Source organism: Myotis brandtii, unplaced genomic scaffold (genome assembly GCF_000412655.1).
Source record: "Myotis brandtii unplaced genomic scaffold, ASM41265v1 scaffold244, whole genome shotgun sequence".
NCBI classification, from domain to species: Eukaryota; Metazoa; Chordata; class Mammalia; order Chiroptera; family Vespertilionidae; genus Myotis; species Myotis brandtii.
In genome coordinates, this window is record NW_005359225.1 from 4,142,864 (window position 1) to 4,168,181 (window position 25,318).

The 25,318-nt window shown below is 37.6% G+C and overlaps 1 protein-coding gene and 1 pseudogene across 2 annotated transcripts in view; both read left to right on the forward strand.

Moving 5' to 3' along the window:
* FCHSD2 (FCH and double SH3 domains 2) overlaps nt 1-25,318 on the forward strand; it is a 165,732-nt gene that overhangs the window by 106,648 nt on the left and 33,766 nt on the right. For both annotated transcript variants that reach the window (XM_005867107.2, XM_014540446.1), the window contains 4 exons: nt 7,711-7,833; nt 14,372-14,467; nt 18,258-18,374; nt 23,017-23,121. In XM_005867107.2, the coding sequence (XP_005867169.1) occupies nt 7,711-7,833; nt 14,372-14,467; nt 18,258-18,374; nt 23,017-23,121 (441 nt within the window). The remainder of the gene's footprint in view (nt 1-7,710; nt 7,834-14,371; nt 14,468-18,257; nt 18,375-23,016; nt 23,122-25,318) is intronic.
* Nucleotides 19,576-20,252, forward strand: LOC106726259 (annotated as a pseudogene).

Below are 25,318 nucleotides of genomic sequence, written 5' to 3' on the forward strand. Positions count from 1 at the left end.
TTTGTTGATTTGTTGATGATAGCCATTCTGACAGGTGTGAGATGGCACCTCATTGTTGTTTTGATTTGCATCTCTCAAGTGATTAGTGACTTTGAGCATGTTTTCATATGTCTCATGGCCTTCTGTGTGTCCTGTTTTGAAAAGTGTCTATTTAGGTCCTTTGCCCATTTTTTGATTGGATTGTTTATCTTCCTTTTGTTAAGTTGTATGAGTACCCTGTAAATTTTGGAGATCAAACCCTTATCGGAGATAACATTGACAAATAAGTTCTCCAATGCAGTGGGCTTTCTTGTTGTTTTGTTGATGGTTTCTTTTGCTGTGCAGAAGCTTTTTATTTTGATGTAGTACCATTTGTTTATTTTCTCTTTAGTTTCCAATGCCCTAGGAGCTGTATCGGTAAAGATACATATGTCTGATATTTTGCTGCCTATGGCTTCTTCTAATATTTTTATGGTTTCCTGTCTTACGTTTAAGCCCTTTATCCATTTTGAGTTTATCTTTGTGTATGGTGTAAGTTGGTGGAAAAGTTTGACTATGTTTTAAATGTACATTTGGATGAGTTACCTATCAGATTTTTCATAGTGAAGACCACCAAGGAGCTTGTATAGCCAGATTAACTCATATTTGTATAAACCTTGAAAGAATGCTTCTTCTGACATTTCTGAGCATATATGCTAATTCTAGTGTATCATTGATTATGAAATGTATGGCTCTTGACACAGATATCTATAGGAATTGAAGTTTGCGCACATCTGCTCATTTTAATTTGAATAAACATGTACACATATTCTTGTGCCTCTCATATAAATGCTGGGTGGGGCTTAGATGACTCTTCACCATGCATATCCTTGTCCACCTTATAGTTGTAACACTTCTATCATTTATTGTAAGCTTTAAGTATTTCTTACTTTATAAGAAATACATGTAGCTTTTGAATTGTGTTTGTGATTTAGTTTTGAAATAAAAATTGTCTACTTTAAGCTCTTAGATTTTTTTAATTGAAGAGAACCAGCAATAATAGTAAGGCAAGCTATTGGATTATTATTCATTGCAGTTAATTATCTATAAGAAATAATTTAGATAATAGGGCTCATATAAGCTACAGTTCTTTATAAGAAATGCATGTAGCTTTTGAATTGTGTTTGTGATTTAGTTTTGAAATAAAAATTGTCTACTTTAAGCTCTTAGATTTTTTTAATTGAAGAGAACCAGCAATAATAGTAAGGCAAGCTATTGGATTATTATTCATTGCAGTTAATTATCTATAAGAAATAATTTAGATAATAGGGCTCATATAAGCTACAGTTATCATCCAAAACCTTTAGTAAGGAGTCTCTTAATTGCAAATAACAAAGTCTTGACTCAAAGTAGCTTGAGCAGAACGGGAATTTGTTGGCTCAGGTAAACAAGTCACAAAAGGGACAAGGTAGTGCTTGTTCAGAAACCACCCAATCCAAAGATGCTCCCTGTCGCTCTCCACTACCCCATTCCCAGCTTCACTCTGCCAAATTGCTTATCACTGTGTTTTCTTATAAGTTGGTTTAAGTCTTTCCTACTTCCCTACTTGGTGGGAAGAATAGCCATTTGGTGGGGAAAATAGGCCATTTTGGACTCATCTTTCATCAACCATCCCAGGGATGGCCTAATTTAGGTCAAGTGCCCACCTCTGACCAGTAACAGTGTTCTGTGTTGCATACCAGTGTGGCCTGCAAGTTCACCCCTGTGGTCAAGAGAGCGGGATCTTTTGGTAGAAGGAGAGAGAAAGTGTGCAGAGACATATATGTTTTATGTCTTGGGATTCCATATAAAAAGATGCCACTAAAAATATTCAAAACTACTGCATTGTACAAAGTTTGCGAGAATGGCTTCCTCTTTAGCTTCTATAAAACTTTACCAATGTTAATAACATCAATAGGCTTACTTTTCGGTCATGGGACTCGAGTGTGAGCTTGTTCACTTAAAAAAAAAGAATTCTGATTGCTATATTATTTGTTAAACAGAGCAAATACTTATTAAGCACTACCAGTATGTCACACCCTATACTCAACACAGACGACACAACAGTAAACAGACAGACATGATCCCTCCCTTCATGGAATTTAGCAAACCAAAGGAGAGAAAATTGGCATCACCAGTGCAAGATTAATGCTGTGATTAGGAGTTATACAGCAAAAAAACAAAAGGGGTGCCCAGAATAGCTAATGACTGAGTGAAGATCTTAAGAAGAAAAGTTAGCTAAACGAAAAAGGAGAAGATATAGAGCAGTCAAGAAAGAGAAGGTAGAGAGTAGTCAAAAAGAGGAAAAAACTGTGTGAAAACTCAGAGGCAAAAGTAATATTGGAGGAACTAAAGGATGTGCATTGTACAGAAAGTGTAGTGGGAAGGAAAATGAGAACAATGAGTGAAGAAGCTGAAGAGGTAAGGCAAGTCCAGATCATGAAATCGTGATTTTTTTTTCACTTTATCTTAAATGTAATGGGTAACCAATGAACATCATTGAGCAGTCAAGTAGAATATGCACTTTAGAAACATCTTCCTAGCCACAGTATAGAAATGGTTGGCAACAGGAGCTGGCTGCAATAATCCAGATGAGACAGGATGGCAGGAGGGTAGTCGCTGTGGAGATGGAGGAGGGGTTGGATTTGATCAATATTTAGGAAATAGAATCAAAATTTAGTAATTGCCTTAGCTGGTTTGACTCAGTGGATAGAGTGTCAGCCTGTGGACTGAAGGGTCCCAGGATCGATTCCAGTCAAGGGCACGTGCCCGGGTTTCAGGCTCGATCCCCAGTGTAGTAATTAACTGGTTGTCAGGGGGAAAGGCACAGGAGAAAGTAAACCTTTAGTTCCAAGTGTCCGAGTAGGCAGGTGAGCAGATAGTGGACACACTGAACTAGGAACACACACAAGAAGAGCAGTTGGAGAAGAGAATGGTTCAGCCTCAGAGGCAGTTTAATATCTAGGTGAGAAATTCAGGAGGGAAATCGTGTCTGGTCAAAATCTAAGTCAATCTGAATAATTACTTTTTTTTTTTTTTTTTTTACCAAAGTAAAGCTGACCCAATTAAGATAAAATGAATTTTCTCATTCCCTTCCGTGCCTTCCCTCTTGTACAGTTATGGGCCTGCTTTTTTAGCTCCCACTTCTCTCAGTTCAATTCAGTTCAGTAATCATTTATTGTAGGTTTCCTTGCTAAGGTTAGGGATAAAGGGAAGAGACAGGTGCTGCCTGCTCTCAAGGAGCTAATCATCTGTTAGGGAAATCAGATGTATATTAATGGTTCCAATATGCAATTTAGAAACATTCTCCTAGCTGCGGTATGGAAAGGGTGGGCAGGAGGTACAACAGGAGATTGCTGTAGTAATCCAGATGAGACAGGTACTGAGTACTGTGATAGCAATAAGTACTCTGTGTGATAATATGATGAGGAGTTTATAAAAAGCATTTTCAAGCTCTCTTCTTTGATTCCCAGTGTTTCATTCTATTTTGGGGGACTGCTTCTTCTCTAATTATTGGCTTTTTAGCCAAAGTCCATGTAAATATTATGCAATCTGCCTTCTAATCACAAACCATGTTGAGATAGTACTACCCAGGATTGCTTTGAACTTCATCTCTAGGCACCACAAGTGGTTCAAACAATTGCATTTAACTTGAGGCAGGAGGTTGGAGCCAGTCATAGAGTAATCATCCACTTCCTGTGCTTTGATCCAGCAGTTTCTTAATTTTCATACCTCCTGCATTAACTTTGTGCACACTAGCAATAATCCATATAGGCCAGAAGGCCTCCAGCTAGCTTATTCTTACCCACCAGAAAAACTCACATGTTCAGATTAATGAATACTGCAACCCTGTAAATGTGATCATTGAAATTTAGGGAATTCTAGGTGTTGAATAGGATGAAAGAAACATTTTAAAATTAATCTGTCTGTTGAAGAGGCTTCCAGTCACTTGGCCCACCTAATGAAGTTGCATTAAGCCTTCCTCGAGTTGCTGAAGGCAAGAGAAGCCTTTACTGGTACATGATGACTAATGGTACATTTTCTCTTAACCGGAATGTGTTAGGTGTAGCTTACCTTTGAGGTAACTTATTCAGGGTATATGTGTTGCTATATTAAGCTCTAGCATAAATCATTCTGTACATATTTTTTTTAATATCTGCTATCTGCCAGGCACTGTGCCTGGGTAAGACTCAATCCATAACTTGCAATAACTACACATACATTATACAGAAGGTTATGGAATCACTATGGAGGAACTGGTTGAGTCAGTTTTGAAAAGCATTTGGAACATGGTAAGCCATTAGTAAATCTTAGTTGCCTGTCTTAGCCATCGTTATTGCTATTTGAGTGGGAGAGTAGAGGAGGAAAGACCTTCCAGTCAAGAGTAACTTAACTGGAAATATGAACGTGAATGTCATTGTCCAAAATGGCTCGGTGTGATTGAGATGTAGAGTACAATTCAGAGATGTTGCTGAGAGATAGTGCTAATGAGAGGTAGTTTGGGACTAGATTGTAAAAGGCCTTAAATAGTAAATACCAAGTGAAGAATTTTGACTTTTCCAAAAATATAGTGGGAGTGATTTAAAAAAAACAACAACTTTGTGGCCTCACTTTTTCCCCCTACTCTGATATTCAGGTTTTCTTTTTACTTTTTTGTGGAAAATTTCCAACATATGCTGTAGTGAAAAGGGTTGTACAATGACCCCCATGTACTCATTACCTGGCTTTAACCAATATGTGGCTAATCCGGTAAAGATTTTAAGCAAGGCAAGAAGGGAGACTGACATGGTGCCATTTCCATTACCTTTCTTAATCTTCAAAATATCCTGTGCTGAGGTAAGTGAAAGTGCTGGGATTCTAACTCACATCCAGCTTTTTCTCAACTCCAGTTCTTTCCCGTGGTGCCTCTGTAATTCTGAAGTAGAGCATTATTTCCCATGGAAAACAGCAGTTGATCTGCCGCCTTGCTCAGGATAGTAGATCTCTCTGCCTCCAGCCACTTTGCTTCTACTGTCACCAGGATTCTAGGTCTATACAGACATTCAACTTAATCAGCCAAAATGACTGACTAGTCCTGTGGTTCTCAAATTATGGTCTCTAGACCAGCAGCATATTGTTAGAAAATACAAATTATCAGGTGACACCCCCACTACTGAATCAGAAACTCTTAAGGTGGGAGCTCATGATGCCCTATGTTGCCATTTGCTGTATTTAATAAAATACTCTAGTGGTTTCCTGCAAACACAAGGTTATGACCACCTACCATGAGCATTTCTAAGGCAAAAGTTTCGTATCAGAAGAAGTTATATGTTTCTTTTTTAGCAAATTCATGAAAAGCATGTCCTAAGGCAAGAATTTTTATTCAGACTTAACACTGGGAGTCTCTCTAGAGATATGACTTAACTACATGGAAAGGAATCTTAATATAGGCACTACCTATATTTAAAGTGCTTGATGGTGCCACCTAGTGGCCTAAGCACTATAGGGTTTTGGGGACAGAATTTGTATATATTTTTAAAAATCAGTTTTGTAGTAAAAGTTTAATGGAATAGCCAAACACAAGATATAGAAATAATTTCTTTACTCTAAAACTTCCATTGAGGATCCTAGATATGCCACCAAGACACAAGTAACAAAATTAAAATAGCTAAATTAGACTTTATCAAAATAAAAAACTTTTGCATATTAGACACTATTGAGAAAGTGAAAAGATAGTTCACCAAATGGGAGAATATATTAGAAAATCATATATCTAATAAGTTCATGTGTCCATATATTAATAGTATTCAAATATATAAAGAACTCTTACAACTCATCAACAAAAGACCAAACAACCCAATTTAAAAATGAGTAAAGGACTTGAATAGACATTTTTCCAAAGTTGACATACCAATGACCAATAAACACACGAAAAGATGTTCAACAGTATTAGTTATTAGAGAAATGCAGGTTAAAACCACAATGAATGGCATGAATAATTTTTTAAAATAAGTGTTGGTGAGGATGTGGAGAAATTGGAACTTTTATACATTGCTGGTGAGGATGTAAAGTGTTACAGCCATGGTGGAAAACAGTTTGGCAATTCCTGAAATAGGCAGATTACCATAGAACCCAGCAATTTCACTACTAGGTATGTACTCAAGAAAATTGGAAACAGGTGTCCAAATAAAAACTTGTACACAAATGATCATAGCAGTATTATCCATAATAGCCAAAAAGTGGAAACAACCCAAATGTTTGCCAACTAATGAATGAATAAATAAAATATGGGGCTCCGTCTAATGGAATATTACTCAGCCATAAAAAGAAGTACATTGGTGAACCTTTAGAACATTATGCTAAGTGACAGAAGCAGGTATAAAAGGCCACATATTATATGAAATGTTCAGAATAGGCAAATATGTACAGATAAGAAGTAGATTAGTGGTTGCCAGAGGCCAGGGGAAAGGAAGAGTGGTAGTGACCACTTAATGGATATGGGATTTTTTCTGAGGGGTGAGGGTTGGTGCAAATGTCTTGAAATTAAATAGTAGTAATGGTTGGACAGTATTGTGAATGTCCTAAAAACCACTGAATTTAACTACTTAAAATAGTTTAAATGGTGACTTTTATGGTATGTGGATTTTACCTCAGTTTTTAAGAAAACTTCCATTGATTGGCAAGATTTGATTATTAAATATTTTTCCCATAGTTGTTACTAGTATGTATGTATTCTATTTGTTCTTTTTCTTTAACCTGAAATTATTTGATACATACTTTTCTATCTATACAGCTTTCATAATTTTTATTTTGGTGGCTGTATACATTTTAGTCATTTATATACATCATAGCTTAATCATTTCTTACATATTTGGTGTTTTTCTCTCCTTTTTTTTAGTTTTAAAGAATCCTTTTCTATGCTTAAACAAATATAAATGTTTAAAACTCTTCATAGACATTACACTAATGTTTCTTTTCCAAAACAGGAATTGAGTCACTTTTCTTTTTCTTTTTTTTCTTTACTATTTAAATTGTCTTCTCTCTGGCTGCTCTATAGGAAAAATATGCTAATTTATAAATCTACCAATAATGGCTGAGGAAAAAAAGAGGAGATGAATGTTTATTTAGTGTCTACTCTCTTTCAGGCACTATGCCTGGATCCTTCCACATCCATTATTACTTTTTTTTAACATATGTTTTTATTGATTTCAGAGAGGAAGCAAGGGGGGAGAGAGAAATAGAAACATCAATGATTAGAGAGAACCATTGATTGGCTGCCTCCTGCACACCCCCCACTGGGGATCAAGTACCCTAACCAGGAATCAAACCGTGACCTCCTGGTTCATATGTTGATGCTCAACCACTGAGCCACGTAGTCGAGCTCATGTCCATAATTTCATTCAACTCCCACACCTCTTCCTACTAAAGTGGCAACAGAAGTTGACACAGCTAATGGCAGATGAGCAAAGGTCAGAACCCAAGCATTTTGTCTTCAAGTTTTATCCTCTTCCCACAGGTTTACCAATATTGGATTTTTACCTTTTTTAGTTTCTACTTGTTAGATTCAACATTTTCCCAAATGATGGTTCATTTACATTTACTCTTACATAATAATCTGTATCTTTTGTTCATTTACTATTAATAGATTTTAAACTGAACTTACCTTGTAGACAGTAGGCATTATGTGTCAAAGCTTTATCATAATTTTTGTTTTTGTTTATTCCTGTTTTACAGGCTCTTGATGGAAATGTGTATGATCACCTGAAGGATTATTTAATAGCCTTCAGCCGGACTGAGCTAGAAGCATGTCAAGCTGTGCAGAACACATTCCAGTTTTTATTAGAAACCTCTAGCAAGGTAAGTTACCTTTAGTGCAATATGTGATGTTATCCATATTAGAATCTAAAATATTTTTACATACAAACTTAATGAAGGTACCAATGACATTAGAAGAATGCTTTAAAGACAAATATCCTGGAAACAGTATTCCTTCTAATAAAGTTGGAGGGTATTTTGTTCTCCTTGAAGAGTTGATACAAAGGTCAAAAGGGGAAGTGATAATATGGTCTAGCTCAAGACATCAGTCCATTGCCATGTACATAGCTTTTGAGAAGAATGATTTTAAAAGATTTATCTTCCACTCAGATATTGAATGCACTCAGTTTATTCATATGAGGAAACAAGGTCATGTGTCAGTGCAAAGAATAATAAAGGGGCACCAAGGGGGGGAAAGCATCTTATAATCAATAAACGATGAATACTATAATATTCTTTTTTTCAAAATTAATCTTATATCTAAATGCTGTCATTCTTTTTTATTTTATTTTTAGAGAGAGGAGGAGGGAGAGAGAGAGAGAGGGAGAGAAACATTGATGTGAGAGAGAAGCATCAAACCCTAGCCACTGTGGCTCAATTGGTTGGAGCCTTATCCCATATACCGAAAGGTAGAGGGTTCCATTCTGGGTCAGGGCATATACCCAGGTTGCGGGTTCGATCGCTGGTTGGGGCAGGGAAGCCAATTGATATTCTCTCTGTCTCTCTGCCTCTCTCTCTCTCTCTCTCTCTCTCCCCTCCCCTCTCCTCTCTCTAAAATCAGTTAAAAAAAATAAAATTTGCAGAGAGAGAAACATCAATCGGCCACCTTCCACCCACAACCCAGCTGAGGATTGAACCAGCAACCTGGGTATATGCTCTGACCAGAAATTGAACCCAGGAGTACAGGACAACACTTCAACCAACTGAGCCACACCAGCCAGGGCACGGTCATTCTTTGATAATCTTTCCATTCAAAAGGATTGAGATCCCTCAGCTTTGCTGGCATGTTACCTTGTGTACAGAGAAAATAAATGAAATTGCTTTTCTTTAGGATCTGACAGATTAAAATTTCTTGCAGAAGAGAAACTGTCCTTTAGAAGATAAATCGTTCCTGTGACTAGTAAATGTTTCTTTCTGATAAATTAAGTGCATAGTAAATGTTTTCTAATTGAATGCATGCCTTTGTCAAAAGATACTCACTTTATAACTGCTATTTTAAAAGAGACAGATCAGCCATAGCTGGGTTGCTCCATTAGTTAGAGCATTACCTGATCCTCCAGTGTTGTGAGTTCGATCTCTGGTTAGGACACATACAAGAATCAACCAATGCATGCATAAATAGGTGGAACAACAGACCAATATTTCTCTCTCTCTCTCTTTTACTTTCTAAAATCAATAAATTTAAAAATTTTTAATAAAAATAAATAAAAGAGCCAGTTCAGTTCTCTTTTTTAGAAAGGAGAGTGGGAATTGGCTAATACCATAAGAAATTGTTTGGAAAGCAGTCGGTATCCATCTCACGAGCTAATGTCCAAAGATAGGAAAGAAGAGGGCCACAGATTCTTCTTCTTAAACACCTCCTTTTGTATTTATGCTTGTTTTCCATGTACTATTGCTTTAATTCTGTTTTAAGAAAAACATTTAAAATGTTAAGTTGATATGTAACTGTAAAGATCACTAGTCTGTTGCTTTGAAATCTGTCATATTTCTATTTTCCTATATTTTCCCTCCCCTAGGATCCAATAAAAGACATAAAAGGACTGATATATAGAAAGAAGAATGGATGGATAGGTAGATAGTTTTCTGAAAGCAAATGTGGGAAATGTTAATTGAAAAATCTAGGTAATGGGTACATGGATGTTTTAGTACAATTCTTTTTATTTTAATGTGTGTATATTTGAAACTTTCCATAAGAAAATATTAGTAAAAAAATAATCTATTAAAACATCTTGGCTTTGTTCCTTTTTATGAGTGGTTGATTTTGACTAGTGATCAAATTGTTTATATTTATTGGTACACTCAGGTTTTCTGTTTTTCCTTTTGTACATTTTGGTAATTTTTACTTTCCTAGATAATTGTCTATTTTGTTTATCAAATTTGATGGCATAAATTTGTGTATAAACCTGTTTGCTTCTACAATTGTCTCCCTTTTTGTTTTTAATATTGTTTGCATTCTCTCTTATTTTGATCAGGCTTAACAGTCTTTTTAATTTTTTTCAAGGACCAGCTTTTGTTCTGCTTCTCAGTGTTGTTTTCTGTGTCCTTAATTTCTGCCTCTATATTCATTATTTCTTTCTACTTTATTAGAGTTTATTAGAGTTAAAAATAAGCCCTTATTTTTATGTTAGGGTCCTATATTTTCAGCCTTGTTTTTAAATAAATCGACTTAAGGCTAAAAAATTTCTCTTTCTACTTTAATTGCATTCTGTAATATATAGGGCTTTTTGGTTTTTCTTTTTTTTTATTGTTTTATTGCTTAAAGTATTACAAAGAGTATTACATATGTCTCCTTTTTTTCCCCGCCCTTGACAATCCCCTGGCCTCCCCTACCCCCCAGTGTCTTATGTCCATTGGTTATGGTTTTTCTTTTTTGATATATTTTATTTTTTAATTGCAGTTTACATTCAATTTTGTATTAGTTTGAGGTGTACAGCATAGTGGTTAGACAATCATACACTTTACAAAGTGTGTGCCCAATATTTCCAGTACCCAGCTGGCATCATACTTAGTTATTTCAATATTATTAACTATATTCCTTATACTGTACTTTACATCTCCATGACTTTTGTAACTACCAATTTGTACTTTTATAGTCCCTTTACTTTTTTTTTACCAGCCCCCCAACCCTGTTGTGTGTTCTCCATCCCCACCCCCATTTATCCAGGAGTTATTTAAAAGTGAATTTTTCCAGTTTCCATTCAGTGAGCATGTAGTGGTGTAACATTTTTTATTTCTAATTTTATTAGAAATTGTATCTTATTTTTGTTTTATTACATTTATTCTAAATTTGTCTGAGAGATTGTCCTCTGACCAAATTCATTAAAATCTCTTTTTTCAAGAATAAGTTAGGTTAGATACACTACCTTAGTTTATAAAACAGGTAAATGTATAGTCTTAAAAAACAGCTAATAGCTTACATAGCACTTAACAATTTTGTAGTTTTTAGCACATCCTCTGAAATTGGCATTATCGTGCTTATTTTACAAAGAGGAAAATAGACTCACGAAGTTTATATGGCTTGCCTGAGGTCACACACTCACACACAGTATTTTTCCATGCTCTGCTGCTATCCTATTTGATGTCTTTAGCTTATATTATTTTCATAGAAAATGAATTAAAAATGTATAACCTGATTTGGACATAAAGAGATCAACTTTTATTTTCCTCTGCATTTGTGCATGTGAGTATATTGCTCCCCAGGGATAAGAAATAAATGAGATGCTCTTATATTTAGATTGAAAATAGTAGTAATAAAAATTTAATAAGAATGATATAGCTAGGGGGATATGCCCTTTTGTTCCAAGTACCAGAAGAGCTCACACCTATTCCATGTACTTTTCTGTTACAAAGAGCTGTTCATTCTGCTCTTGTTATACTGCTGAAAGCCACCCAGTTCAGTGATTTGATCATCGAAAAAGAATTTTGAAACTCTTTAGGTTTTTATTATACATCATCATTCCTTTGTCTTTTGAGGAAGAAATCCATTTTTCCCCACATATCTAAATTGTAACTGTACATGTTCTGAAAGATATTTGGGGTTATTCATAGTGACACTATACATGTTGTGGCACTCTATACTTTCATCTCCTAGGAGCTTGTGTTTAATTTTAACTATTTATGAAGCTTGCTTTTCTCCTTAATATTTTATGAAATGCTTTGTATATGTAACTGAAGCAGATGTTGTCATAGATATTTTCTCTAGATGAGTAACCTCTAAAGATAGTTGTGCTCGCTTTCTGTCTGCTTAAGGAAACTCCTTCAGGATCTAATTAATAATGTAGCTCTTTTAACAATTCAGAAAATAACAATGTTATTCTATATTTCTTTTAAAATAAATTGTCTAACATTGCCATTCTTAATATCTTGAAGACTCGCCAAAAAAAGTAAACCTAATAAAAGGAAGGGGGAAACTACATTTCGAAAGACACGAGAATGCCCTGGCCAGTTTGCTAAGTGGTTAGAGCATCAGCCCTCTGACTGAAGGGGCAGGGCTCAGATTCAATTTCAGTCAAGGGCACATACCTCGGTTGCAGGCTGCATCCCCAGCCTTGGTCAGGGCGTGTGTGGGAAGCAACCAATCGATGTGTCTCTCTCACATCAATGTTTATCTCTCTCTGTCTCTCTTTTCTCTTCCACTCTCTAAAAAATCAACGGAAAAAAATACCCTTAGGTGAGGATTAACAAAAACAAAACAAAAAAAGACACAGGAAATTTTGACAAAATTCAACACTCTTTTATTATTAAAAAACAAACAAACACTCAGCGAATTAGGAGTAGAAGGGAACCCTCTTAACATGATAAAGGGCATTTAGGAAGAACCTACAGCCAATATCATACTCATTGGTGAAAGATGGAAAGCTTTCCCACTATTATCAGGAACAAGACAAGGGATGCCCACTTTTACTATTGCTGTTCACCATTGTACTGGGGGTATTAGAGCACTTAGGCAAGAAAAATAAATAGAAGGCATCCAGATTGAAAAGGAAGAAGTCTACTGCCATACCATCCTGAACATGCCCAATCTGATCTGAAAAGGAAGAAGTAAAATTATTTGTTTGTAAGTGACATGATTTATAGAGAAAATCCTATAGAAGCCACAAAAAAAGTATTAGAACTAATAAACGAATTCAGCAAAAGTTGCAGGTACAAGATCAAAACACAAAAATCAATTGTGTTTCTATACTCCATTAATGAATGAACCAAAAGAAAATTAAGAAAACAATTTCAGCTGCAATCATATCTGGAAAATAAAATACCTAGAAATAAATTTAACCAAGAGCAGGAAAGACTTGTACATTGAAAACTACCAAATATTGCTGAAATTAATTAAAGAAATACTAAATAAATAGAAATAATAAATGTTTGTGGATTAGAAGATTTTATATCGCTAATATTGCAATATTCCGCAAAGCGAGCTACGGATTCAATAAGACAATTCCTATCAAAATTCCAGTGGCCTTTATTTTGGACAGTGTGGTACTGGCATAAGGATAGACATATAGACCAATGAAATAGAATTGAGATTCCAGAAATAAACCACAACATTTATGGCAGTTGATTTTTGACAGGGTTTCCAAGGCCATTTGATGAAGAAAGAATAGCCTCTTCAACAAAGGTGCTGGGACAAGAAAATAACCACATGCTGGGATACTTCATTAAAAGAATTAAATCGAAAACCCACCTCCATATACACTCAACGCAGGAGCTGCCCTCTGGTGGTCAGTGCACTCCCACAGGGGGAGCGCCACTCAGCCAGAAGCCAGGCTCAAAGTGGGAGAATGCAGCGGCACTGGAGGGAGCCTCTCCCGCCTCCACAGCAGCATTAAGGATGCCCGACTGATGGACATCCCCCCAAGGGCTCCTGGGCTGCGAGAGGGCACAGGCTGGTCTGAGGGACACCCCGAGTGTATGAATTTCATGCACCAGGCCTCTAGTCATATAAGATGCTCTTATGGGCTGAATTGTGTCCCCTTAAAATGTATATGTTGCCGTCCTAACGCCTATTACCTCAGAATGTGACTGTGTTTGGAGCTAGGGCCTTTAAGAGGTTATTAAGATAAAATGAGGTCATGTGAGTGGGCTCTAATCCAGCGGTTCTCAACCTGTGGGTCTCGACCCCTTTGGGGGTTGAACGACCCTTTCACAGGGGTCGCCTAAGACCATCCGAAAACATATGTATAATTACATATTGTTTTTGTGATTAATCACTATGCTTTAATTATGTTCAATTTGTAACAATGAAATTGGGTCACCACAACATGAGGAACTGTATTAAAGGGTCGCGGCATTAGGAAGGTTGAGAACCACTGCTCTAATCCAACATGACTGGAAATGATGTCCTTATAAGAGTAGATTATAAGGACAACAAGCAGAGAGGCCCTCAGTAGGAACCAATCCTGAAAACACCTTGATCTTGGACTTGTAGCCTCCGAACTGTGAGGAAATAAAATTCTGTTGTTTAGGCCACCAGTGATACTTCATTCTAGCAGACTAATGCAGATGCTTACCCTCATCATTAATCAAAGGAATAGAAATTAAAATCGCGAGATTCTATTTTATACCAATGAGATTGACAAACATAAAGATAGGCAGGTATTAGTATTATTGTCTAGTCTCAATATCTGGGCTAGTTTCTAAACTAGTACTTTCCAAATTTAGATTCTTGAGAAAATAGAACAGTTGAGGAACAACTGTTACCTAAAATGAAAAAAAAAAGTGTAATTATCATTTCTTTTTGACCAGGTAATGTTTGATTTCTTATTTTTTGAAAACCCAGCAGAATAAATCTTAAACTTTAAAATGTAATTACTGGTCATTTTAACCTTATTAAAGACTTAAAAGTATTTTCTTTTCTCTGTAGGTGGTACGGGACTATAATTTTCAGCTGTTTCTACAAGAGAATGCTGTTTTTCACAAACCCCAGCCCTTCCAGTTCCAGCCTTGTGACAGCGATACTGTAAGGGAATTCCAGATTTTCATTTCATTTGTTTTTAAACTATGTTCATGCTCAAATAACTTATCCTTGGAAGAGACAGACAGAAAAGGCTGAATATGTCTCATTAATTTTATAACAAACTGTGAGGATGCAGAGAAACTGTGACATTCCTTCTTTGTCAAATGTGACTATCACACCTGGTACTATGCTAACAACTTTCTACTAAATTGGATTAAATTATAAGACAAGTTACTGCTGAAAATTGAACTTAGGGAAGAAGAAAAAATATTCAATAAAGGGTAGGTTTTTTTTTCAACTGAAATATAAATTATACTTTCTATCCATGAAATTCTTCGCATATATATCCTTTCAAAGACTCCAGTGGTCAAATTTTATAGAATTAATAAATAGAATAATGAATATGTGCATGCAAATGTTTTATTGGTTTTGTACAAAATTATAGGTCCTTTATAATGTCTTTCAGAATTCTTAGAATGTTAAAGTATTAACACAGATGCCAAATTGGCAATTTTTAAAAGGCTGACAATCATCCTTTTTTATTCTTGAGTTTAATCTATGAAAAATTCCATTTTTTTAATTTTAAAAAAACCACTGAAAAGCTAATTTGATAACCAAAAATAAAAATTTAACTTCTACAAGGTGAGAAAGCACATATCCAGCAGATATCTATGTGCCAGCACCTCTAGCACATGATCTCAGTGTCGGCAGGCCACAACGCAAGTCAGATTACATCAGTTAATTCTGTTTTTAAACCTAGAATCAAATCAGGGGAGTTATATCAGAGTTAAATGGTATCCATTTAATAGAAAACTTTGCTAGAGGTATCTTCATTACTTTTCTTTCTTTTTTTTTCAAATATATTTTTTATTGATTTCAGAAAGGAAGGGAGAGGGAAAGAGATAGAAACATCAGTGATGAGAGAGAATCATTGATCTGCTGCCTCCTGCATACCCCCTACTGAGGATCGAGCACACAACCCGGGCATGTGCCCTTGACCAGAATTGAACCCAAGATCCTTCAGTCCGCAGGCTGATGCTCTCTCTGTCCACTGAGCCAAATTGGCTAGGGCTTCATTACTTTTCTTACTAAAATTTAAGTAGCCCTGTTAGTGGCTGTATAAAAGAAATGTAGGGAAAACATTTTCCTGTAGATCATAGCCCTTGCATTTATAGTAGTATGTCTTGTTTGGGGGTGGGGGGGGTGTTGTTTTTATTGGTTATATAGAGAGAGAAGGAGAGGGAGAGAGAGATAGAAACATCAATGAGAAAGAATGGTCAATTGGCTGCCTCCTGCATGTCCCCCACTGGGACCAAGCCCAAAACGAAACCCAGACCTCTTGGAGCATGGCATGATGCTCAACCAACTGAGCCACACTGGATGGGCTGTTTTGTTTTTTTCAATCAATCAGCTTTTGCTTAATGATTCAGTAACATTGTTCTATAATTCGACTTCTTTGAAGCCTGGGAGGAATCAAGCAGAGCGCTGGAAGATACAGAGTACGGACAAGTTTGTGAAGCTTGACTTAAAATTGTGACTAACTTGAGATTATTTTATCTTTGCTCATTTTCCTCAGAAAATCAGAATAACAATGACACTCATCTCACTTGTCCTAACTGCAACACTAAATTCTTTTTGTTTCTAGAGACACTTAGCTGTGTCCATTTGCCCAACAATTCTAACTATGCTGTTTTCTGTCCTTGTGCAATCTTTACTGGGCAGAGTTTAAAAGCCTCCCAGCTGGTGGATGTTGAGCTCTCCCCGTCAGTGCTCTGGGAATGACCATAGCTGAGGTATATGGGGTGTAGGTCATGGATAGGAGTGATGGGATGTGTGGGTTTGCATGTTAATGGAGGGTGGGACCTGCCATTGAGACGAAAGTTATATATATGAGGAACCACTGAATGCGTAAGATGAGCTTTTCATTTTCCCTTAGGGATTTCATTTCCTGTTTATAGTGAGAAGATTGAGCTCCTGATTTTCATCTTATTTGAAGCACCTTATTCCTCAACAGGAGTGCTGAAAAGAACCTTAGAGCTGATCTTGCCTTGATTAAAAGGGAAACGGAAGCCTAGAAAGGAAAAGAGACTTGTCCAGAGTCAGCCAGTGAATTAGTGGCACATTACTGTCTTGATTGCAATTTTTATGTTCTTTTTGCGTGCTACTATTTCCTGAGAAGAAATGTTGAGCCCTTGGGGAGCAGTTATTTTTTTCATAACGGAAAAAGACAAATGCCCATACTTTTATAAAAGTCATCCCAGATTGTCAGCCATTGAAAAAGTCTTTAGAGTAATCATTTTTTAATGTGTTTAACTGCAAAATATTCTTGTGTGTACTTTTTGTTTTGTTGTAAATTAAGTACTCTTACTGCCCACAAATAATACAATACCAAATAATTACTTTTACTCAGTTTGGACTAGGACTGTTCTTTCACGTGAGCATGGAGCTGTTGTTTACTTGCTTTCTGGTTTCCTCCTGGAGCTGGTAGCATTAAGCCTCCTGGCGTACGGAGCACTATCTTCCCACTCTGAAATGTTGCTTCTTTTTGTATTAAAATTCTCTTTGGGTAATTCATAGTTAAGAAAATTTTTTTTCTTAATTATTTTAATAAAGATTTTTTTCATGAGTTCTTAAGAGTTTAGAGAAAGTTAAAATAGTTTAGTGGTTCAGAATGCTGAGTCCTGAACCAGATTTGTGTAATCAGAGTTGTAACATTTAATATCTGGTAGACACTGGAAATTTTACTTAATCTCTCTGAGCTTTGGCTTATGACCCATCTCATCAGGTTGTTATAAAAGTACAGGGTGGCCCAGCTGGTGTTACTCAGTGGTTGAGCATCAACCTATGAACCAGGAGGTCGTGGTTCGATTCCCGATCAAGGCACATATCCAGGTTTCGGGCCGATCCCCAGTAGATGGCGTGCAGGAAGCAGCCAATCAGTGATTCTCTCTCATCAGTGATGTTTCCATCTCTCTCTCCCTTCCTCTCTGAAATCAATAAGAATATATTTAAAAACATTAAAATAAGTAAAAGGACAGGGTAGGGCAAAAGTAGGTTTACAGAGTAAAATCTATGTTTTGCATATTCACAACTGTAAACCTACTTTTGTCCCACCCTTATATAAAACGCTTTCCACAGTGCCTTGAATAGTAGGGGTTAACTATTACTATCGTTCATTTAGATTTTGCAGTTTGTTCTTTGTGAAACATAATCACAGCATTTTAGGACCAGAAGAAACCCTTAGTGATCATTTGATCTAGCACCACTAACTTTCATATGACACTGAAATCTAGAGGAAGGGTAAAAGCTAGTTTGAGGTTTGGTGGTAAGTTGGTAATGGACCTGAAACTAAATTAAACCCAGTATCTTCTGGGGACAGAGAGTTTGTGATGCTATTATTGTTTCTTTTCACTCTATCCAAGGAACCTTTCTTTAATCCCATTGAAACTATTGAGCTGCTTCTATTTTCATCTGTGCAACTATTTTAGTGCCATAGTAGGTTGGCATGAATACTTTCCTTTTCTTTGCATTACTAGCTTTCTTCACATCCCAAGTGGATCAATCCATAGTATTAGAGATGAAGCTTTAATGTTCTGCAATGTAAGACCAAATACTGTGATCATTTATGGTTTCATACTTTCCTCTTGGTCTTCTGTTAATGTTTATATAGTGGAGCATGTCTCCTGTTTTGAGTGCTGCTGATTAAGTGAAGGCCCTCAGATCTACCTACAAAATGGTTGTGTTTTCAATAAGAATAACAGTACTTTTCTTTCTGTTTTCTCTTGTGTTGTAGAGCCGACAATTAGAATCAGAAACTGGCACCACAGAGGAGCACAGTCTAAACAAGGAGGCTCGGAAATGGGCCACACGTGTGGCACGTGAGCACAAGAACATTGTTCACCAACAACGAGTAAGTGTAAGAGAGTTTTAGGCTACATTTAGCTTAAGCCAAATGTCTCACCAAGTTAAAGAGTTGAGTTTTATATGAAAAATATCCTATATGTGTTTCATAATTTGGTGTGTGTTTTTTTAATCCTCACCCGAGGATATTTTTCCATTGATTTTTAGAGAGAGTGGGAGAGGGAAAGACAGAGAGAAATATCAATGTGAGAGAAACACATCGATTGGTTGCCTCCTGCATGCGTCCCAACCAAGGCCCGGGCCAGGGAGGAGCCTATAACCAAGGTAGGTGCCCTTGACCAGAATCGAACCCAGGATCCTTTGTTCCGCAGGCCAACGCTCTATCCACTGAGTCAAACTGGCTTGGGCTTAATTTAATTTGGCTTCTCATCCCCAAGCAAATTTTTTGAAGGCACAATTGTAGATTCCATGAAAATGTATTAAGACTAAAAGTGCAAAGAAATTATATTAGATATAGTAAATTTTTCCTCAATTTCCATTTATTTATATCTTCATTATTCTCTTAACCTTCACATCCAGTTTTTCTTTCTTTCCCTGCTTCCCAAAGACTACACTTGTGAAAATCACCAATGATGTCTGTGTTGCTAAATCCAAAATGGACATTTTGATTTCTGTCTTAACCTATTGTCAACTTCGTCACAATTGACAACACCCTTCCTCTGGAAACATTCTCTAGTCATCTATGGCATAACTGCCTGGTTTTTCTTCTGTCATTCCTGGGTTCTCTTGCAGGGGTCCTCAAACTTTTTAAACAGGGGGCCAGTTCACTGTCCCTCAGACCATTGGAGGGCCGGACTATAGTTTAAAAAAAAACTATGAACAAATTCCTATGCACACTGCACATATCTTATTTTGAAGTAAAAAAACAAAACGGGAACAAATACAATATTTGTATTTGCATGTGGCCCGCGGGCCATAGTTTGAGGACCCCTGCTATATAATATAAGGGTAATATGCAAATTGACCCTAATGGCAGAATGATCAGAACAACAATTGGACCAGTCACTATGAGGCACACTGACCACCTCTTAGTCCCTTTCCCTGGCTGGCATCTTCTGTGTACATCTTATACTGTATACAAGAATAAACTCAAAATGGATTAAAGACTTACATGTAAGACTCAAAACATAAAACTCCTAGAAAAAAAACATAGGCAGTAAACTCTGAGCAATATTTTTTCTGGCGATGGGCCGGAAAGCAGCAACCGCAGCCAGCGCCGGGCCAAGCCGGGGAAAATTGAGCTGCAGCTCAAAGCCACGCTGGAGAACGTCACTAACCTCCGGCCTGTGGGGGAGGACTTCCGGTGGTACCTGAAGATGAAATGTGGCGACTGTGGTGAGATTTCAGAGAAGTGGCAATACATTCGGCTGATGGACAGTGTGGCACTGAAGGGAGGCCGTGGGAGTACCTCCATGGTCCAGAAGTGCAAGCTGTGCTCGAGGGAAAACTCCATTGAGATTTTGAGCAGCACCATCAAATCTTACAATGTTGAAGACAATGAGAAGTTCAAGATGATAGTAGAGTTTGAGTGCCGGGGCCTTGAACCAGTTGATTTCCAGCCCCAGGCTGGGTTTGCTGCTGAGGGTGTAGAATCGAGGACCATCTTCCGTGACATTAATCTGCAGGAGAAGGACTGGACTGACTATGACGAAAAGGCCCAGGAGTCTGTGGGAATTTATGAGGTCACCCACCAGTTTGTGAAGTGCTGAGCCCTCTTCCTGCACACTTGCCTCTAAGAACTGAGAAGGGACAGCCAAGCAGCAGAGCCCACTGAGGCTGGTCCCTGCATCCCTTGTCTCCTGGCAGCTGTCCAAGCCCTCACAGTCTGCATGCTGGGCTGTCACAGCTTCCCAGGCCCCACCAATAAAGCCCAATATATATATATATTTTTTTCTGATATTTCTTCTTGGACAAGATAATCTAAGAAAAAAATAAACAAATGGTACTACATCAAACTAAAAACATTTTGCACAGCAAAGGAAACCAATAAGACAAAAAGACAACTTACTAAATGGGAGAAGTTACTCGCCAATTGATACATCCAATAAGGTATTCATATCCAAAATTTATAAAGAACTCATAAAAGTCAACACCAAAAAAACAAATGATCCAATTAAAATACGGGCAAAGGATATGAATTGACACTTCTCCAAAGAGGACATACAGATGGTCAATAGACCTATGAGAAGATGCTCAATGTCACTAATCATCAGAGAGGTACAAATTAAAACTACAATAAGATATCACCTCACAGAGTGGCTATCATCAATAAATCAACAAACAAATGCTGAATAAACTTTAATAAAAAAGGAATCCAGCTATGTTTTAAACACATGACTAATTAGGGTGCAAGCATGATTCAATATGAGATAATTTAGCAATATAATAGCCTGTATTTATAGAATAAAGATGAAAGTTTTATGATTATTTTCTTAGTTGCCCCAAAACAGCATCTGATAAAATTCAGTATCCCATAGTCCATTAAAAAAATAAAACGTCCTGGCAGGTTTGGCTCAGTAGATAGAGAATTGGCCCGTGGACTAAAAGGTTCCAGGTTCGATTCCAGTTAAAGGCATGGTCAGTGTGTCTCTCTCACATCGATGTTTCTCTCTCTCTCTCTGTCTCTCCCCCTCCTTTCCACTCTCTCTAACAATCAATGAGCCCTAGCTGGTTTTGCTCAGTAGATAGAGCATTGGCCTACAGACTGAAGGGTCCCAGGTTCGATTCCGGTTAAGGGCACATGACTGGGTTGCAGGTTCGATCCCCAGTAGGGGGCGGGCAGGAGGCAGCCAGTCAATGATTCTCTCTCATCATTGATGTTTCTATCTCTCCCTCTCCCTTCCTCTCTGAAATCAATGAAAAAATGTCCTTGGGAGAGGATTAACAAAAAATTTAAGAAAAATTTTTAATGTGTTAATTTTTTTGTTTGGGGATTTTTTTTGGTTACTCCTCACCTGAGGATATTTTTCCATTGATTTTTAGGGAGGGTGGAAGTGAGAGGGAAAGACAGAAACATTGACGTGGGAGAAACACATTGATTGATTGCCTCCTGCACAAGCCCCACCCAGTGCCCAGGCTGGGAAGGAGCCTGCAACCAAGGTATGTGCCCTTGACCGGAATCGCACCCAGGACCCTTTGGTCTGCAGGCCGATGCTCTATCCACTGAGCCAAACCAGCTAGGGCAAAATGTGTTAATTTTTTGAAAAATAAAATAAAACAAAATTCCTAGCCAGCTGGATAAAAACTTGTTCACCATGATGAGGATATCTTGAAACTTACAGTAAACATTATACTTGATGTTGGTATTTATTTTCTATAGCTGCCATAACACATTACCACAAACTTAGTGACTTAAAACAATATAAATTTGTTATCTCACATTTCTGGAGGTCAGAAGTCTTAGTGGACTTGGCTGATTTTTTCAGCTCCGAATCTATCAAGGCCAAACTCAAGGTGTCAGCCAGGCTGGCCTCAGGAGGAGAATGTGTTTGCAAGCTCATGCAATTTGTTATCAAAACCCAATTCCTATAACTGTGAAACTGAGGTCTCTGTTTCCTCCCTGGCTATCAGCTGGGGGCTACATTTAGCTCCTAACTCCTATACTTAGGCCAATCTCTCTGGTCCTGGTGCATGGGCTTAGAATCTCACTGACTTCGCTTTTGGCTCATCTCACTGCAGCCAAAAAAGTTTTCTGCTTGTCAGGAGTCATGTGATTAGGTTGAGTTCACTCAGATAACCCAGGATAACCTCCCTGTTTTACATCTATAACTCTAATATATCTGAATTATCTTTCATGTGCACAGTTCCAGGGACTAGGGTGTAGACATCTTTGGAAACCTTCCTGTCTGCTACAATGATAATTACAGCACCCATCATTACCACTACTTTTCAGTTTCATAGGAGAATTTAGTCAGTGGTTAATAAGTGAAAAGTAAGGTATTTAAACTTTAGGAAAAGGTACACCTGTCATTATTTATAGATTATGTGATAAGTACCTCCAAAAATATGAGTCCCAACTGTTAGACTATTAGAACTAATAAGAGTTCAGTGAGGTGAAGATTATATACAAAAATCATTTATTTTTTTATTAGCTATAAATAATACATTGCAAAATGTAGTTGGAAAAATTATTTACCAGAGCAGTGAAATACTGATGAATCAGCCAGTGAAATATCATGACCTTTAGGAAGGAAGGCATTTTTTAAACCAAAGAACATAAAGAAGGCAGAAGTAATTAGGTGCAAAAAATGTGAATTTTTATTAAATTTATTTATAATTTCAATGCAGTCTCGATGAAACTTAAAAGATATTTTTAATTTTTAAAAGTTTTAAATTTATTGAGGTAACATTGGTTAATAAGATTATATAGGTTTCACCCTAGCTGGTTTGCCCAGTAGATAGAGCGTCGGCCTGCGGACCAAAGGGTCCTGGGTTTGATTCCTGTCAAGGGCACGTACCTTGGTTACAGGCTTGATTCCCAGTAGGGCATGTGCAGGAGGCAGCTGATCAATGTTTCTCATCGAAGTTTCTAACTCTTCTCCTTTCTCTCTGTAAAATCAATAAAATGTATATAAATAAATAAATAATCTTTTAAGAAAAATCAGTCATTATTTTTTTGTTTTCTTTAACAGGTTCTAGATGATCTGGAATGTCATGGAGCTCCAGCATCAGAACAAAGCCGAGTAGAGCTGGAACAGAAAATAGATGAAGCTAAAGAAAATATTCGTAAAGCAGAGGTGAGGTGATAGCTCATTTTGCCCAGCCTCGTCAATGTCTCAGGTGTGATATGTACCTTTAGAATTCAGTTTCTAGACACTGATTATTCTGAAGATGATTCACCATCTTCATCTGTATCAAGAGTATTATTTTTTAGTAACTGCTTCATATGAGGTGGTACACACGACAAAAGGACACTAAACCTGCTAAGAAAAGTTTACAGTCATGAAACATTAAATAAAAAATAGAATGAAGTCATAATCAAGATACTAATTTTAAAGTTTCACAGTGTACATAATAAATCAGTCAAATCCACAGTATAGAAACTTAATATATATGTTCAGAGCCTAGAAGAGCCTCCCCTATATGGAAGTCCTCTGGAATCATGGGTCTAGGGCAGCCGTGGGCAAACTATGGCCTGCGGGCCGGATCCGGCCCGTTTGAAATGAATAAAACTAAAAAAAAAAAAAGACCGTACCCTTTTATGTAATGATGTTTACTTTGAATTTATATTAGTTCACACAAACACTCCATCCATGCTTTTGTTCCGGCCCTCCGGTCCAGTTTAAGAACCCATTGTGGCCCTCGAGTCAAAAAGTTTGCCCACCCCTGGTCTAGGGGCATAAGCTACGCTTTTAAGAAGAGAAAAGCCAACAAGACAAAAAAGTTACAACAGCTTTGGCCAGTGTGGCTCTGTTGGTTGGAACATCATCCTGTACACCAAAAGGTTGTGGGTTTGATTCCTGGTCAGGGCACATACCCAGATTGCAGGTTCTATCCCCAGTCGGGGCGCCTACAGTGGGCAACCAATCGATGTTTCTCTCTCACATTGATATTTCTTTCTCTCTCTCCCTTCCACCCTCTCTAAAATCAATAAACATATCCTCGGGTGGGAATTTTTTAAAAAGTTATAACAGTGGATTTTAATTGGGGGGAGGGGTTGTCATGGGACCTTTTAAGCATTGTATGAAAATGTGAAACCCCCTCTCCCACCAAAAAAAAAAAAGGAACATTTTTATGAACAGTTTCCAGATGTTCATGTACCCTAGGCTAATATTCCCTGACTTCAAGGGGGAAAGGTTAAGATGGAAAGAAAGAACCTATTTGAAAAGGAGGAAGACATAGGCGATAGTTTGGCAGTTAGATTTGATTAGAGTTTTATAAGGAAATGTGGTAGACAGTAAATAAATTAATCGTGGTTAGGACCAGTTCATGGAGGACCAGTGCACCATGGATGGGATGTGGAAGTAGATATTCAAGAAAAACTGAGGATGTCCAGTCTTGTCAGGAAGGCGTAAGGAATGCCAGAGATAGCTCAGACTGTAAAGCACAGTGCCGAGGAGTGGTCCACTGAAGCATACCTGGCACTTAAGAAACGCAGAAGAAACAGGTCGCTGGGAGGAGTTGTTAGGGCAGGTAATACAGAAGAAGTAGGACTTAAGGTGAGTATTAACAGATTAGTAATAGTTGATTAGTCAGGGGAAAAGGGATAGCACAGATTTATGCCATGCAACCTCAAAAGGCAGAACTTGAACCAAAACAAGAAGACAGGAAGGAGGCAGATCTGAGCTTGGTATTGGGAAATGCCTTCTAACAGTCAGATCTTCCCAATGACAAAATAAGCTCCTCTGGGACATAGCGCAGCTTTACGATTCTGGGCAAACATCTCCTGGGACTCCGTACTCAGAATTCTTCATTGGTTGAGGGTTCATTTAAACCAGTGTTTTCATACACCCCCTCAGGATCTAGAGGCTTTGAGGACGTGTTCCAGTGGTGGGGGCGGAGGGTGTGGTGGAGAGTAGCATAGGCAAACATAGAAACTATGAGCATGTTTCTGGCACAAGCCCATGGAAGTGACCTGAACCAGAAACAGCTTGCCATCTGCGTGGTCTAGAGAAGCCCTAGTAACCACAACTCGCCTTTTTTCCTGGCAAACGATCTACGGCCTCCGTAGTGAAGAGGGCAGAGCGTACAATAAATAGCCATTTTCCTCTCTGAATTCAGGGGCAGGGCTCAACCGCTACCCGAGTGGGCTGGCCAAGTACTATTGGCAGGTCCTTTCCTAGTTTGAGAAACATTGGCTTGTGTAGAAGAGCTTTTCTTGTTTGTTTCTTCAAACTCGGTGAAGCCAGTTTCTGAGCTTTGATAGAACAAGTCTCAGAAGTTTTCTGAAGGGTGTGTTTTCTCTTGTATTTTCCATTCCCAGACTCCATCCAT